This window comes from Rhopalosiphum maidis, chromosome 2 (genome assembly GCF_003676215.2).
Source record: "Rhopalosiphum maidis isolate BTI-1 chromosome 2, ASM367621v3, whole genome shotgun sequence".
Lineage (NCBI taxonomy): Eukaryota > Metazoa > Arthropoda > Insecta > Hemiptera > Aphididae > Rhopalosiphum > Rhopalosiphum maidis.
The window spans coordinates 42,182,442-42,199,455 of NC_040878.1; the positions used below are offsets into that span (position 1 = coordinate 42,182,442).

At 23.8% G+C, this 17,014-nt stretch overlaps 1 protein-coding gene across 1 annotated transcript in view; it reads right to left on the reverse strand.

Moving 5' to 3' along the window:
* Positions 1–3,663: 3,663 nt before the first annotated feature.
* LOC113553073 (beta-1,4-N-acetylgalactosaminyltransferase bre-4-like) overlaps positions 3,664–17,014 on the reverse strand; it is a 31,706-nt gene continuing 18,355 nt past the window's right edge. Inside the window, exons 4-7 of the mRNA XM_026956212.1 lie at positions 13,567–13,812; positions 13,238–13,421; positions 7,796–8,014; positions 3,664–4,811 (exon numbers count right to left, since the gene is read on the reverse strand). Coding sequence (XP_026812013.1) covers positions 4,676–4,811; positions 7,796–8,014; positions 13,238–13,421; positions 13,567–13,812 — 785 coding nt within the window. The 3' untranslated portion in view covers positions 3,664–4,675. The remainder of the gene's footprint in view (positions 4,812–7,795; positions 8,015–13,237; positions 13,422–13,566; positions 13,813–17,014) is intronic.

The following is a 17,014-nucleotide window of genomic DNA, read 5'->3' on the forward strand; positions in this document are numbered from 1 at the left end:
ATTTGATGGTAATACATAGTTAAGTGGTTTATTATTACATAATATGTAATATGTACAGTGTATTTATTATCTTGAATACAAAACCATGCTCAAATTATAAGCTATCCTTACACTCTATTTGTGTCATCCATAATTATTTGTTGTTTTTTTGAACATATTATTTTAGAACCTGGTTATAGATTAGCCAGTAAAACCAAACTACTAACCATTCATATTTTGAACATTTTATTATTGTTAATCATTGGTAACCATTTGATAATTATAAATTCATGAAAATAAGTTTAATAGTTTTCAACTTCGTGGTAACACTTAATAAGATGATAGAATATATACTTAAGATAACAAAATCCTTCAACCAAATATAGTAGGATACGTTGAATTAAGGATGACACGATAGAGTATAGGGGCGTATGTAGACTTCACCACAAATACCTTTTTTTAGAGTAAACTCAATCAGGAAAAAACAGGCAAAATAAGTTCTCATAAACTCCACCAGAAAAGAAAATCAGGTAACAGTATAAGATAAAATATTAATACCTATTATATATTATCATTAAAAAAAATCATAATTTTTATACTACCCAATAATTTTCCACATTAAATAATAGTTAGGTGTGCATATTATTCCAAAAATATACAAATCTTAAAAAATAAAAATAATAGTGGTCTGAACAAATCAATGATACAATTTATAATGTGTATCATGTCAAATATTTATAATAAATAATCGTAATAATCATTTAATATGTAGGTATGTATTATATTATAATTAGGAAACAGACTTAAATGCTCTAAAAAACAGAAAAATAGTTTTAAAAAATATGATTTAATGTACTCATAACAGACAATTCTTTTTAAATTGCTCTTAACATTATTTTTCACATTGAAAAACTTTTTATTCTTTTTAATTATTCGTTTAATTGCATGTATGTTTATAAATACCTAAGTGTCTACGCGTCAAAAATAATTTAATTTCACAAACCTTATAATAGGTGGCGATGGTGTCATATTTATCTGATCAGTAAAAACATAACGGATAATAAAACTAGAATTATTATATGACAAAATAAATAATATTTAATTTTATTCTTTTAGAATGAATTTTAATGAATTTTTTAAAAATTGTATCAATTCTTTTATAAAAATGACTTAAAGACATAAAAATTCACTAAAAATGTCAAAAAATAAAAAATAAAAGTTACATTTTTTAATTTTTTAATTCCTTAATGTCTGAAATGAACTTTGTGCTTAAAATACAATTTTTATTCAAATCCGTTCCCTAGTTATCATATTTTGGACTGTGAACTAAGATGATGTGATACAATTTGTAGATATTCAAGTCTAATATTATAAATGTACATTGTTATAACTATTTGTAGTATTATTTAACACTACCTATCATTTTTTTTTTAATTTTGAATTTTTGAGTTTATTTAGTTGAGATATACTGTTATGTTTTACATATCAATTTTAAAAATTGACATATGTCATCGCAACAGATATCAAAGTATTTAATGTGAGCAGGCCTTAACACAGTCAGAATTTCCATTTACATACCCATATCAGGTAATAAAATAAAACTGATGGAGTTAACAATCGCCCAGAGTATAGATGAACCTTTAAGATTGACCATTACAAACAACATAAGTAGAAGGTAATATTATTATGATATGGGTTAATACAAGTCATAAAATATTAGTGTTACTCAATCATTGGAATTTAAAAATGAAATAATTTATTGAATAATTTCAAGAATTTTAGCACAGAAGTGATATGACCTAAATAAATTCAAAAGTTACAAAAAAAAAAAAGTACATACAATATAACAATAAGGAAAAATAAGTATTAAACTTCGCTTAAAAAAAAAAAAAAAAACATGTTTAACTATAACAAATAATACCCTAGTTCTACTACAGTAGCCAAGTAATAACATAAATAAATGTACGTGTATGACAACGGGTATAGGTATCTAAATTATTTTATGAACATCATTAAAAACGAATTTTTAACAAATATTATTGAAAAAAAATACACATTGATGTCAGTCTGTACACTCTATGTGGTAAAATATATCTAATACAATAATTAATACAATAAGTAAAATGTAAAACAATAAATAATAACAAATTTACAGCTTAAGTCTGTGGACAATTTATTTTTCTTATAAATATGTATTTATATTTTTGTTGATAATTTGAAATGTTATATTGCTGTAATAATTATTTTAAAAATATTTTCAAACGTATTCTCATAAATGTAATGTATTTTTTTTTTACTATATGTATATATAATAGTAAGATAGTTGAATAATTGTTAACGTATTATTAGAATTGCAACATTTAAGTTCATAGGTTTATTGAGATAAAATATTGTGTTGTATACTATTGCATAAATTCCAAAATTAAATTTATCTATTATACTTTTAATTAATTAGCAACTTTTCCACTTAAATTGTCGATTAAAAAATTAATTTTATTTATAATATTTTTTAAGTATGCAATAACAATTAATATTCAGGTTTACATTTTTAACTATGATTAATGAAATAATGAAATTTCTAAGGTCAGATTAGGTTTTTACAATGTACTTATTCAATGTTTATAAATACAACACGTTTTTACAATATTTTTAAATTATATGCTTTTTTACAGTCTTAAAATACGTTTAAAAATATTTTGTTATAATAAAAATTATGTAGATAATAAAAAGAGTACTCGTGAGTTTGAATTCGATTTTAAAATACAATTTCTATTGGTTATTCTTTGACTATTTTTTATAAAATTAATGTATTATTGTATATTTAATATTATTTTATAGTTGTAGAATTTTAATAATTTGCACAGGTAAATATACAAATAACTTGTATAGATTAAATAAGATTTAATAGCCTCAAAATATGAGAGTTTTGGACGCAAAATTCGTTGGGTATTACATAATTTTTAATATTTTATAGGATGACAAAATGTTAATTTTTTAAAAAGTAGTATCCTTTATAATATAACACATATAAATAAATATATTATATAAACTAATAAAAATATTTTCAAAAAACACCAATAAAAAAAATAGGTACACACCTAATTATTGTAAACGTACCCAATAATAAATTACTATTATACAGATATACGTACATAATATATATATTATAGTTTTTATATTATAATAGTTATTAATAAGTTACATTTTAAATTGATGAATTTATAAATCTACAAGTCTCGTTTATCTTAAATAACAAATACGGCGGGTCCTTAAATGATAAAATTTCCCGGTTTTTGAATCAATAAAAAGATAAAGAATGTATATAATGTTATAATATATATTTAATAAATATCACAGAGTCATATTGACCCAAAAATAGGCCTACCCTAATACTTATTGCCTATTTATTGATCCCAAAATCATGAAATATGTAAAAAGTATTGTTGTGTATACATGAAAGTAAGATTAGTGAAATAAAAATGAACCTCACAACTATGGTATGTTTTATATACAAGGTGTATAATGTTCAAAATTTCATTAGTTGGTGTATTATTATCTACATTATGAATATAAAATGAGAGAAAATATTTTAGAAAAAAACAAATATTGCTGTAATATCATTAATATCTACCCATATCTATAGGTATTAAAAAATGTTTTATACCAGTAAATATAAACCACGAAATAATGTAATATTATATAATATGTAATTTATAATCATATGAAATATTTGATGTTACCGAGTGAAAAAATGACCGGTATGTTAAAAAACTACTAAATAGGTATCATGTTAACAAGTCCTAATTAATCTAATAGGTCATTGTAATCGTTTAAAATTTTATCGGGGTAATCATAATATTAATAATATTAAATTTTACAAAAATCTGATTGGAGTTTTTGAGTTTTTGAAGAAAGTTGTTATTAACAGACATTAAGTTAGACAATGATGAGATCGTTAAGAAATACCGCGTAAAGGTACGGTTTCCCTGCATCGTCTGGACGTTGATATGTCCGGACCGGTAGTCAACACTAGACGCCGCGTCCAGACACTGCAGAGAAACCGTAATACTGCAAGTATTATATTTTATTCAAACGTCTGTTGGGTTGCGATCGCTGTGTTCTATGCTTGTCTAATGGAATATTATTATTGTTTTGTGCTAAAACATACATTCGTTGTTTCTATATTATTTTAATTTCGACACGAATTTTCCGAAAATCGAGGGATAATGATAGGTACTAGTAATAATAATAATAATAATAGTAATAAATAATAAAAGTACATCGGATTTTGATTTTTTTCCTCGTGAGTCCGACGATATCTATTCGGCCGTATATAACTCCCCATTTTATACATATATAATTCAAGTGCATATGCAAATAACAATACATGTTTTAGTTTAGCACCAAATCAGGGAACGATAACCCTGATAGTTTAATACAATATAATATATATATAAAGAAAAAAATGTTTACATAATACATACATAAATATTACGTACTTATACTTATTTTACATTGTAAATAAATTTTAAAATAAAAATAACAATATGCCACGGGACTCTCACGGATAAGAAAGGGAGAGAGAGAAATATAGTGTAGTGAGAGAGAGAGAGAGAGAGAGTGAGAGAGACCATAAATGGCTTTTTTTTTAAGCGGCTTGCTGACCAAACGGCCAGTGCCACATCATCATCGTCCATCAACTACGCCTACTAGTCAAGTCAACCAGCAAATATGTGAACAGCGGCAATTGTTTCAACGCTTTTACCCGGTACTCGAGATTGTTAAGTCCATCCGTTTTGAATCGTTTCCGGCCGCTGTACAATTTTTCGTACCTGTTTGACAAGCACAAAACATAAACGCACACTGTTATTATTATACTATTATTATTATTATTATTATAACTACTACTACTACTACTACTACTACTACTACTACAATGGTTATTGTTATCATTATAAAAACTGTAAATAAAACCTATGCGGGTACATGGTTAATGTACCGTAACTATTATTACCGTCATCCCCGTAGACGCCTATAAATTTTATTAGTACAAACTACGCATAGAGTAATTAACGTGAATCACTAGTCGTTAACTATCTACTCCTGAAATATTGATAGATTTTGTTGTTTTTACATATTTTTTCATAATTTTATTATTTTTATTCCCAAACCTTATTTAATTTAAACGGTATATTTAATCTTAAACATTTTTAATTAAAACCTTCAAATAAGATATTTTTATTTTTATTTCAAAGATAAGATACTTTTCTATACATAATACCAATACTAACATTAATGGCTTATAAGCCATAAATTGTGACAACTTGGTTGTTAGACTTAATGAATTTGATTTGGCTGGATGAGTAAATATATTTTTCTATATTTCATTAGTAAATACATTAAAGTCCTTCTTTTCTTTATTATAGTATAAGCTTCAAGTATATTATGTTTATAATTGTACAACTATTAAAATATACTGATTAGTGATTATTATAATGCCTAACAAAATGATCACTGAAAATTAGGTTTCCTAGTTTAATGTTCTACACGTCTATATAACACTATGAGTAAAAAATAACACAATCATTATACATTTTGATTTCGTACGTACTATGCAGTTTCCTAAAAACAAAAAAAAAATAATAGTAGCTAAACAAAAATTATGGCACGAATATTTATTGATTAGTTGGGAAGGGATAGTACCCATGTAATGCCTACACATCTTTGCCCAGTCGTTTTACTTTATTATTATTTAACACTTTACGTCATACGTACGATACAAAAACATCGTTATTATCACACCAGACACCACGTGTGTTAATGGTATCCAGTGCGCGTGAATCTCGATTGCGGCGAACTAACCGTTTCGTCAAGTGTGTGTAAAAACTTTAATATAATAGTGATATTATAATAATATAATATGTATATGTATATATGTATAATATCATATTATGTTACTCAGATGTACCTCTCTATACACCCGTGCCAAAACTATACGTCATGAATGTGCCAAACACAGTTTAATAACCAATAATTATTAATTAATTAAAACTTATAAATTACTGTTCCTGTTAGATCACTACAGTCAATGAACATTTTGCTATGCATCGGTGGTTCGTTTATACAAAATGTATTATAAATATTAAATATACCTACGTGATTTGTCGCATAACCAACCTCGTCTACATAAGGTTGGCTAACTAATAATCAGTTGCACATGACAGTGATATGTGAGGGTGGTTTGTTAAACGTAGGTAGGTACCTACTGAATAAAAATAAAAAGTTTTACAAAAAAATAAAATATTTCATTTGCATTTTATAATATTATTAATGATTTTAATAGTTAGAAATTAGAATATTACATGTTCAATGACCGCGGATGAGTGATGATAACGGAAACAATGTGTTTTTATTTATTTCATTTTCGATTAAAAATTCATCCTCCTTTATAATTTATGTTTATTGCATTTGAAGTTTATATAATAATTATATAGTATTAAAAAATGTTAATATATTTTTATTTAAATCGCGGAATTTCATATTTACACAATTTTTAAACTATTTAGATACTGATGGCTAATACTGGTGGTTTAAGGTTTAAAATAAGTACAAATCGATCTATATTAATATAAATACATAAACATTTTCATAAAAACCAGATGTTTGACAATTTACAACAGAATAAAGTTGTTTTTGATTTTTTTTTTTTAAAAAGTAGTTTTATCATAGGACACTCTTTAGATGATATAACAAATTTAAGTATTTTATATTGTGATCCTCAAATACACTTGGAAATCTCAACAATTTTAATTTAAATAGATGTATGCATTCAATGAAGAAATGAGGTTTGAGAATGATTGGTGAATCACTCTATTAAAATTTATAATTAATGAGCTGAACATTACGTTTTACAATTGTATTACCATTAGTGGTTATTGGTAAAGTTTAGGTACAACACAATACACAAATAATATGAAACCACTATAATATTATACAATATATATATATGTATTAAACGTTAAAAAAATACTTGTAAAATATTAAATCGAAGTCAAATAAAAAATAATTTATAAATAATCTGACAATAATACATTTTTAAAATAAAATCTAAAAAAAAATTAATATTCTAACAGTCTGACACAACTAAACACGACCAACAGTGCATATTATTTTACGACAGTTACTATCGTTACAGAATTCTTTCAGAAGTTAAAAATATTTCATAAATTATTATCAAAAACTTATTTTCATGTTTTATTAGCTCCTTAGGAACGAAACATAAGCTTTACAAATTTCATATCCAGAGAAAGCTTATTTTAACGTTAGAACTATATTATTATCTTTTATTTATATTATGACTATGTCTTTAATCAGTTCAAGAATACTTGGAAATATTATTGGCCAAGGAAAACTAATCATAAAATATAATAATAATACTTTACGTACCATATCAAAATGCAAATAACTTGGCTAAAAGAACTAAAAATGATACAATATATATCAGCTAAATTATAGATTGCATGAATTATGTGGTGTGGATCTAGACAGCGACCTAGATTCAAATGGTTCAATATTATAAAAATAAAATTGTATGTTATATTTGACTTTGTATATTATATTATAATCCTTCCTGGAATGATGGACGTGCTCAGTAAAACCCTTATTACGTACCTACCTAAACCTACATTATACAACGATAAATAGATGAACCCTACAATTTCTATGATACTCGCCTATATATGATTAATGATTATAAATTTGTTATATACAATAATATTAATAATAATAATAGTCTTAGCCAATTAGACGGGTATACCTTTTTGGGTTGGCCTTTTGTTGGGCATGTGTTAACATGTGATAACGTGCCACGTCCGGATGGTATCTGGTGATGTTTAGATCATGTGCCTTGACCCGAGACGCCATGTCGTCGTCTTCGCCACCCCACCCCCAGAACATATTACTGAATCCGTTGACCAGCTGGAAATGCTTTCGGCTCATTCCTATAACTCCACCGAATAAATCCACATATGGCAGTCTAAACAAATGTGGTAAAAATAATTAATGTCTAATTTCATTCGTTTGCTATTTTCATAATAATAATATAATGTTAATATTATTCTTTACGTCAGAGAACGTTTATACTCGTACAATGAAAATTGTCATGTTGCAGGTATTATACAAAGTATACATAAAATGTCATGTTTATATTTAGTATGAAAGTGATAATTTCGATTATTGTTAATACTTTATTTCCTATTATTTTCTTAAAATAATAAAATATTACGTATTTATATGAATTAATTATATGTTAAACAATATACAATAAATTTTAATAATAATAATAATATATTTTAGATTTCAATCGGAGCGATGAATGTATTGATTTTACAATGATATGAGTTTTTTGTTATTTTCTTTTTTTATTATAATTTAAAAATGAATAACCGTAAAAACTTGAAATTTTCACATAGTATAATTTTCGAAATATATAATTTAATTATAATTCATTATGTTCATAAAGCTACTTTTAACAAATATATGTTAATTAATCTTATAAATTATATTAACTGGTAGGTAATGTGAGCTACATTTATTTATAAATATTATATTCATGTATTTATTTAACATGAGTTTAGATTATTTGAAGTTGACTTTTAACTAATTTAATTTAAAATAAATAAATAAAATAAAATTTAATTTAATTTACAAACAGACAAATTATTCCATAAAATATCTGAAACAATTTTATGATGTTATATTTTGTTTATATAAGCTTATGATAAACTTAATAACTTAAACAATTATTCCTAAAACTTTTAAGATATGACAAAAATACTACTAAAAATATATATATATAATATATTTGTTGTCCATTTTTTATTCAAAAGCTATAGAGTAACATAAGACTTATCAATAATTTTTACTCTCCAAAAATGAATCTGTACATTGTAAATAGATTAAGAGAAACGTAGACAATACATTTTTTAATCCAAAACAAATTAACTTGTCGAAGTAATTTTTAAAAATTTTCATTCATGACCTAAATATAAAATCATTAATTAACCAATTTTTATAATATGATAAAATATATAATCATGTACATTTTTTAACTTTTAATATGTTCTCAAACTAAATTCGATTATAATAATATACGAGAAAATAATATTGGTGATTGTTCAATATAAAAAACTGAATTTTTAGTTTTTACTGACTAATGGTATTGCAATTGCTTATAAATAAGTTAAGTAATAAAACTTATATATTACAATAATTAATTATAAAGTAAGATATTCATAGTTATTAAAATAATGGATAATAATTGAGGAGAATCAATTAATTAAATTGAATCATGTTTTTCTTATGATTGGTTTAATGATCATACAATTTTTTATATTTATTCAAAACTATAAAACACAAATGTAACTTAATGAAGTTTTCAACGATATTAGATAGAAAAGTTTTGAATTCGAGTTATGTAAATATAAAGTATATGTTTATTTAAAAAATAATTTATATCTTTTGTTAAAGAAATTAAAAAATAAGAATTAAGCAATCTATGGTTACCGTGGAAATAATTAAAATATGCAAATCATTTTATTATACCTAATTTGAATATTTGTTTACAATACGTCAATATTTCTAAAAAATATCTTAAAAGTTGTGACATAAAAGTTAATTGGTAGTTTTTATTTTATTTTAGGGCATATTTGTAATTTAATTACTTTAAACATAATAATTAAATGCATTATTATACAAAAAAAATAGCGATAAATGATAAATACTAAGTATTTATAAAAATGTCTTATGTCTGTTTAATTTAGTTGTATAGTGTACCTGTGTAGCGAATGTGTGTAATGTTTAATCAAAAATATACGTACTAACTACTTAGATTACATAAAAGTGAAATCATATTAAAAATTTAAGTAATTTAATGTGGATATTTAAAATATTAAATAGATAAATGAAAATATTTGAACAAAATATAAGTAATTATAATTATTATATGTTCTTTATTTATTGTATAAGTAATTATTAGACTATATTATTTTAGAAATAATGTATTTTTTTTTTTAATTATTTATATTATGTATTGAGGTATTATTAATTAAAATAATATTCATTTATAACAGTGATTGTTTGAAATTAGTTTAAAATAGGCGAATTATACAGGCAAAGAAAATGTGTGGACGTGTGGTGATCATTATTTGTATGACTACATGTATTATATACAAGATAATTAATTTAATGGGTTCTCAACCTTTTGAGGTACATGTTCCCTTTCATACTATTTTATGATGTCACGCACAACTCCTCCCCCATCACCATAATAATATTGAATTATGTTTAACTTTTATATATATGTATATTTCTATATTTAAATATTTAATATATACAATATACATTATGCATCAAGCCTTTAATGTTGGTTATCGGATTAATAAATAAATGAAAATGAATGAAGTTTTTTAAATATTTAATGCATTTATTTGTTTAGGAAATAATAAATACATAATAATAAATAATGCTAAACTTATAATAAAAACATAATAATGTTTCGATTAAATATAAAAACTCAAAAATAATGTTTTCATGTTTTTTTTTAAAAATTTTCATACCTCCCTAGAAAAGCGACTGTCTCGGGTTGAGAACTGTTGATTTAATGAAAGATACTCACCATTTCAGCAAACACTGGCGTATTTAAAAATATTTCTCTTACATAATTTTAATTTGTTATAAAACAACCACTCCACTCTACTCATCAAAAACTTTAAATACCTACTTATAATTTATAAGTCATACACTATTCGTCCGAAATTCAATTTTTACAAATCAAAATATTCCAAAAACTATTTTGCCTTGGAAAAATGAATTAAGAATGAAAGTTGTCATTAAAATTGGTAAGAAATTAAATATTATAAGGATATAAAACTTTTTTAAATAAAAAAAGATTAAGACCTCTTCTGAACGTGTTACACATACCACCAATTAACAATCTGTGTTTGACGAGTAAAATATTTTACTAAAAACTATAAACTTTTGTTAGTCATAAATATCGGGAAAAAAAAGAAAACAAGAAATTTAAAAATATATTTAATTCCGTTGTGAAATTTAGTTAAGATCATTGATAAAACTTTCTTTTTCTAACCTCTGTTTCTAACAATAGTTTAATTAAAATAACTGTTAAATATGAATCTATTATTGTACCTATTATAAAATATATTTCTTAAATTTGACATTAGTGAAAGAATTATCAATTTTACACTGATACGTTTTATTGTTTCAGTTACCTGACACAAATAATATTCTATTAATCAAATAGAAATTAATTATAAATAATTCTGTAAAAAGTAATGTTCCAATAACAATTGTTATCTAAGTTAAATACAAAACTATTCACATATCTATACTACACCCAATTTACTATAATCTTAAAATAATATTTATTGGTTATTACAGGTATACTGAAATTAATTTAATATTGTAATTTCATTATATTATTAGACTAGTCCAAAGAACTATGACTGTTTAATAATATTTTTTAGAATAAAATATTTTTAGATTTAAGTACAAGGATATTCATATTTTATTATATTCAATGTTATAAAATAAATATCTACATTTAGATAATCTATTTTAATGAACACTTATTTATTTAAAAAAATGTCCTATGAACATTATTGAAAATTTAGTTAAACTATTTATTTTTATTTCAATGTAAAATTGTTGTTTTAAAACGTATTATAATAATAAAATAGGTACCTCTAATCTGTGTCGAAATGAGCGAAGCATTATGATTACCCAGCTAACACTCATTATATCTATATATCTTGTTCAGTAGTCAAAATATAATCTCATGAATATTAAAAAAAAATATATTGTTCATATAACTTATTAACTACTTATAATATTATACAGAACACACTACGTAGAATAGGGCAATTTATAATTACCTACCTTTGAAATTGGCGTATGAATGAATTACCTACGGGAATATTATATGCTGTAAATGACTGTTAATCGATAACAGCACGTTCTGTGTATAAATATAATAAAGTATGTAATTGGTTCAGTACTAATTTTAAGTTCTTGTAAACAAAGTTTTGCGGTTTTTAAAAAGTTTTTTTTTTTTTAGTGATTTAATTCGTAAACAAGAAAAACAATATACTTTACAATGAACCTATAGTGTTACTCTACCCCACTCATCTAAACTTTTACTACTTATTATAACTAATTATAACTAATTAACTACGCTTGTCTAAAATTTGATTTCTATACATCACAGCACTAATGGCTTGCATTGGAACACGAAATAAAAAAATATAATATGTTGTCATTAGAAAATCTAAAAACACATGTCTCGTTATAAAATCAATACGTTCATCGTTCTGCTCAGAAATTAAAAAAAAAAAACATTTAAAAAAAGAAAAAAAACAGTTTTTAAAATAATGAATGTTCTTCAATAATAGAACCACCAAGCTTATAATATGGATGCCTATTAAAGCAGACTTTTTCGTATCCTTTCATGACTCGGGTCTATAATTATTACTCGTTTATTCATATAAAAAGATTTGAAATTATTCTAATTAACTATCCAAAGAGGGTAGTAATATTATATTCTTTTATAAGTAATTTTGAAAACTACGTTTTGGCAATTTATCCCTCGCGTTTTCATATATTTATGCAGAACCTTTTCCTAACGACTATTATTTATTTTAAAAGAACTCTACAATAAACTTTATAAACTCTATATGATAAATATAATAAATACAGTTGTGTTTCGATTAGATAATTTATTTAAGATAAAACGGTAACGCAATATGCTGTTAAATATATACATATTCATAGTAATTATTTCAATGGTAAATATTTATTATCTCCATATTATTTTAGAAAAAATATTGGTTTTTACAATGTCATTAAATGACAAAAAACTTTTTACTGAAATTTCCATTTTTTTTTTCACGATAATATAAACTTTATTACTCGGTTAGGAGGTAAGATCAATTGGGAATTAGATTAATGTTATGAAAATAAATGTTAGATAGGCTTTAAAATAGAAAATCAAAATTACGATTTTTCAATAAATTATTAAAAATAAAAAACTAAAAACTAAATTCTGTTTTAATTATTTGAAAGTGATGTAAAAATATTATGTTTTTCAAGACAATGAATTTTAATAATATTGATTATGGGTGGTTTATCCAGTGTTTATTATAAAAATAAAACAATTAAATAATCTTATAGTTACTATACATACCTGTAATTAAATTTGTCAATAGCTACTGACATGTGTCTTGGCTGATCAGGGCAACTGTATATGTTTCTATCATTCTCTGGTATAAGGTCTACATCATGGAAAAAGAAACAATCAAAATCGTGTAACTTTAAAGCTTCGGTAAACCCAACGTTCATTAACATCGCCCGGTTAAAGAGTCCATCGTCTATATGATGAAACAAAATTTGACAATATTAAATTATATCAATGTAAATGAATAGTAAAATTCAAAATACTTATTCCTAGACTTAGATATTTTTATAATATACATGTTTTTAGTATTTTCATACCTAGTAAAATTAATGACTTACCGAACTGTTCTATGATAAATATAGTGTAATCCAACTGTTGTTTTGTTAAAAATGGATGCATATTTAAAAGGAATGAACAAAGATTGGCTAGTCGGTTTCTATAAGGCACTATAATTGCAATTTTATATTTCGCATGACAATCTAAAGGCATTTGGCGTCCGCCTTCTAAAAATCTCAGCCAGGATAACTCCTGCGCCACTTCTTCTAAAGTTTCCTGAGCAGGTACAAGCAAACGCACTGTTCCATCTATAAAAATGAAGATAAAATAATCAATAGTTCGTCATAATTAGGTAATAATGTAATATAGTTAATTTTTATATTATAATGAAATAAAATATTTGCAGTAAATTCAGATGTTATTAGAGTATTTATGTAAATTTACAAAAATTATTCCAATTTAAATTTATTTTTCCAATCACTAACATACTATTGTACTTTATTTTAGTTATACATTTGAATTATATAGATTGCTGTCAGTTTATTTTATATAACATTATTTAAACAAAAGATATTTACAACGAAGATAAGTTAAGTTATGATGTTATATTGTTGTATTTTTTCAATTCTAATAAAAGTTTTAAAATATATAAAGCATAATACAACTTAATTACTAAACTATTTTTTAAATAATATATAAATGCTATAGTTTTTGTGGAGTATTATTTGTTATCAATGGAACTTTGATTGAAACAGCCAACCGATCAGTTGTCAACGAGTTTATACAGAAAAGTTCATTGGTCCTAATTCACTTTACGGTAGTTGATTTACTTTCATTTCACCCTCATTTATATAATATAAATTCCGATTAGTTAGATATTTTCACATCACTAAACTTAACCAATTTTTTTTGTAATATAATTTACTTATATTTTTTTATAATCTGTAGATGTATAATGTATATCCTTACATATTGATTATTTTTATAAAATTGTAAAGAAAAGCAGTAAAACATTTGTACTGAGTGATTTATTTAGTTGTAAACACACATTATGTAATAATATTTTTAAAATATTTTTTTAGCTTTATTTAAATACATAAAAACAGTATTTTCAAACAATTGTATATCTATTTTAATATTTTTCAATGTTAAAGTTTTACATGTAGTTTTATTTTTGATCTCTGAATGCATTTTTTGTTTCATATTCTGAATTACAATATTTTTCTATGAAGTTTTGTACCTTAAAATCGTATTTTGAACAAGTAAATAAAGTAATTAAAATATTGTTAAAAATAAGTAGTGTACCAATATTTTGATAGGCTCCCTAGTGCAATACTACATTCATTTAAAATTTAAATATTTATAAGTCATAATTAATTAACTAATTATTCGAAATTCGATTTTTAAATACTTTTATATAAAAAAAAAAATATATTAAAATAGTATTATACAGCTGCAGAAATATTATTATCAATCGTCTATATCTTTTGGATGTACTTCTAAATTATTAGTAAACAAGTAAAAATCTTAAATTATCATGATAAGTTAATTCTTATTAATATCGTTTTGCATTTCAAAAAAATAGTAACAACTCTTATCAATTGCATACGAATAAAACAATTATAAAATTACAATTAATCACTAAATAAATTTCAAACAACAATTATCACTTTAAACTTTTAAAGTACAATTGTTTATTTAATACTATGAGTTCAGTTTAATTACTTTCATCAATTATTTCTTACCTTAAAAATACAGTCAATAGGTAATTGGTTACTATTACTATGGATTTTTTTTACTACTAGAATACATTTAATAGTACAATGTTTTTCTTATACATTTGAATAACGAAAGTACAATTTATATTTCACATGATAGACGAATATATTATATGATACACGGCGTATCATTAAATACATACCTATTCAATATTGTGTATATCAACGTTTAGAAAATTCTTAAAAAAAAAGTTTTGTATAGAATCAAACTACTAATTGACCACATAATAATATGTTATACAAATCTCAGTTCAGGTTTTACTCAAAACACAATACGGTTTACCAAACCTCTGAACCACGGATAAATCTTAGCCTCATTTGTAACAAAACAGTTCCGTCTTGAAATATTTTAAAATAACTGCTCGGTTGTATGTGTAATGATGGATTTCTTTTCAAATTTAGCATTTAGCTTTAATAGTTTTATCCAATGGATACATATTACTCATTAACATAATATAATAATTTACTCATTAACATAGGTCCGTTTTCTTAGAAATAACTGTAACTATTTTTCTTGTATTACTTAAATCTAATAAAAGGTTCTTAGAATATAAATTTAAAATATGTCAATTGTAAAACGTATAACAACTTTAAGCTTAAAAGAACTTCATAATTTTAATAATGACTTTTACGTATAATTTAAGTTAAATCATTGTATAATTTTATTTATCAATAACATAATTATTTATTACATCATTTTATAATTTAAGTGCTATCAGGGTCCAGGTTAGGTTATGGACTAATGGAAGCTCTATAATGAATTGTATTTTTATAAAGAGAACGTCATACCCACATCGCATACGTTGTCTTCGTCTTATTAACGTATAATAAAGATAGCAAATTTTTGCCCAGCAAAACTAATTTTATGTTGTTAACTTTGATATTGGATTCAATTTGCCTATTACCAAAATTTTAAAGATAAGAATATTATCTAGAGCAGCGGTTCCCAACCTTTTTAGTTGCGTGGACTACAAATTTTTAAAAAAAAGTCTTTGAATCCCTCTAATGACTAAAAGTACGCCTAAATACACGTATATTTATAAATATGTAATATTATTATTAGATATATAATAATATTATTTTAAATATATGTACGTTGGCAAGATTGATATTATATGGTCTACGGCCCAGTCTTACGCTGCCCGCGGCCCATGGGTTGGGAACCGCTGATCTAGGACATCACGTAGTCTTTTATTGATATTTTTATTTTAAAATGAGTTATGACCATTTTAAAGTTTTAATATTTTTCGTAGCTATAAATCACTTTCAAACGAAAACATCAATACAATTTTACGCGATATCTAAGATAATATTCGTACTTTTAAGTTTGATGATAGGTAAATTGACTTCAATATTAAAGCTAACAACATAAAATGGTTCTGATAAACGCAAATTTGTTATGATGTATGATGTAAGTTAATAAAATGGAGACAACTCATGCGGATATGATGTCTTCTTAAACACACATGTTTTTACACTATTTAACTTTGTTTTTGATCTTGGGTAATTTTTGTGTGATTACATTATATACTTTTATAAGAATTATTATTATTCGTTTATTCCAAATTTCGTAATATGAGTATTTTAATTTTGTTCAGCTCGTATGACAATATTAATATTTAATATACGCTGAATCACATATTACATACTCGTACAACAAACAACTGATAAGATAAGTACACATAATAATATGCTTAACTTCAGAAAAATTAAATATTATGAAATTTTTGTT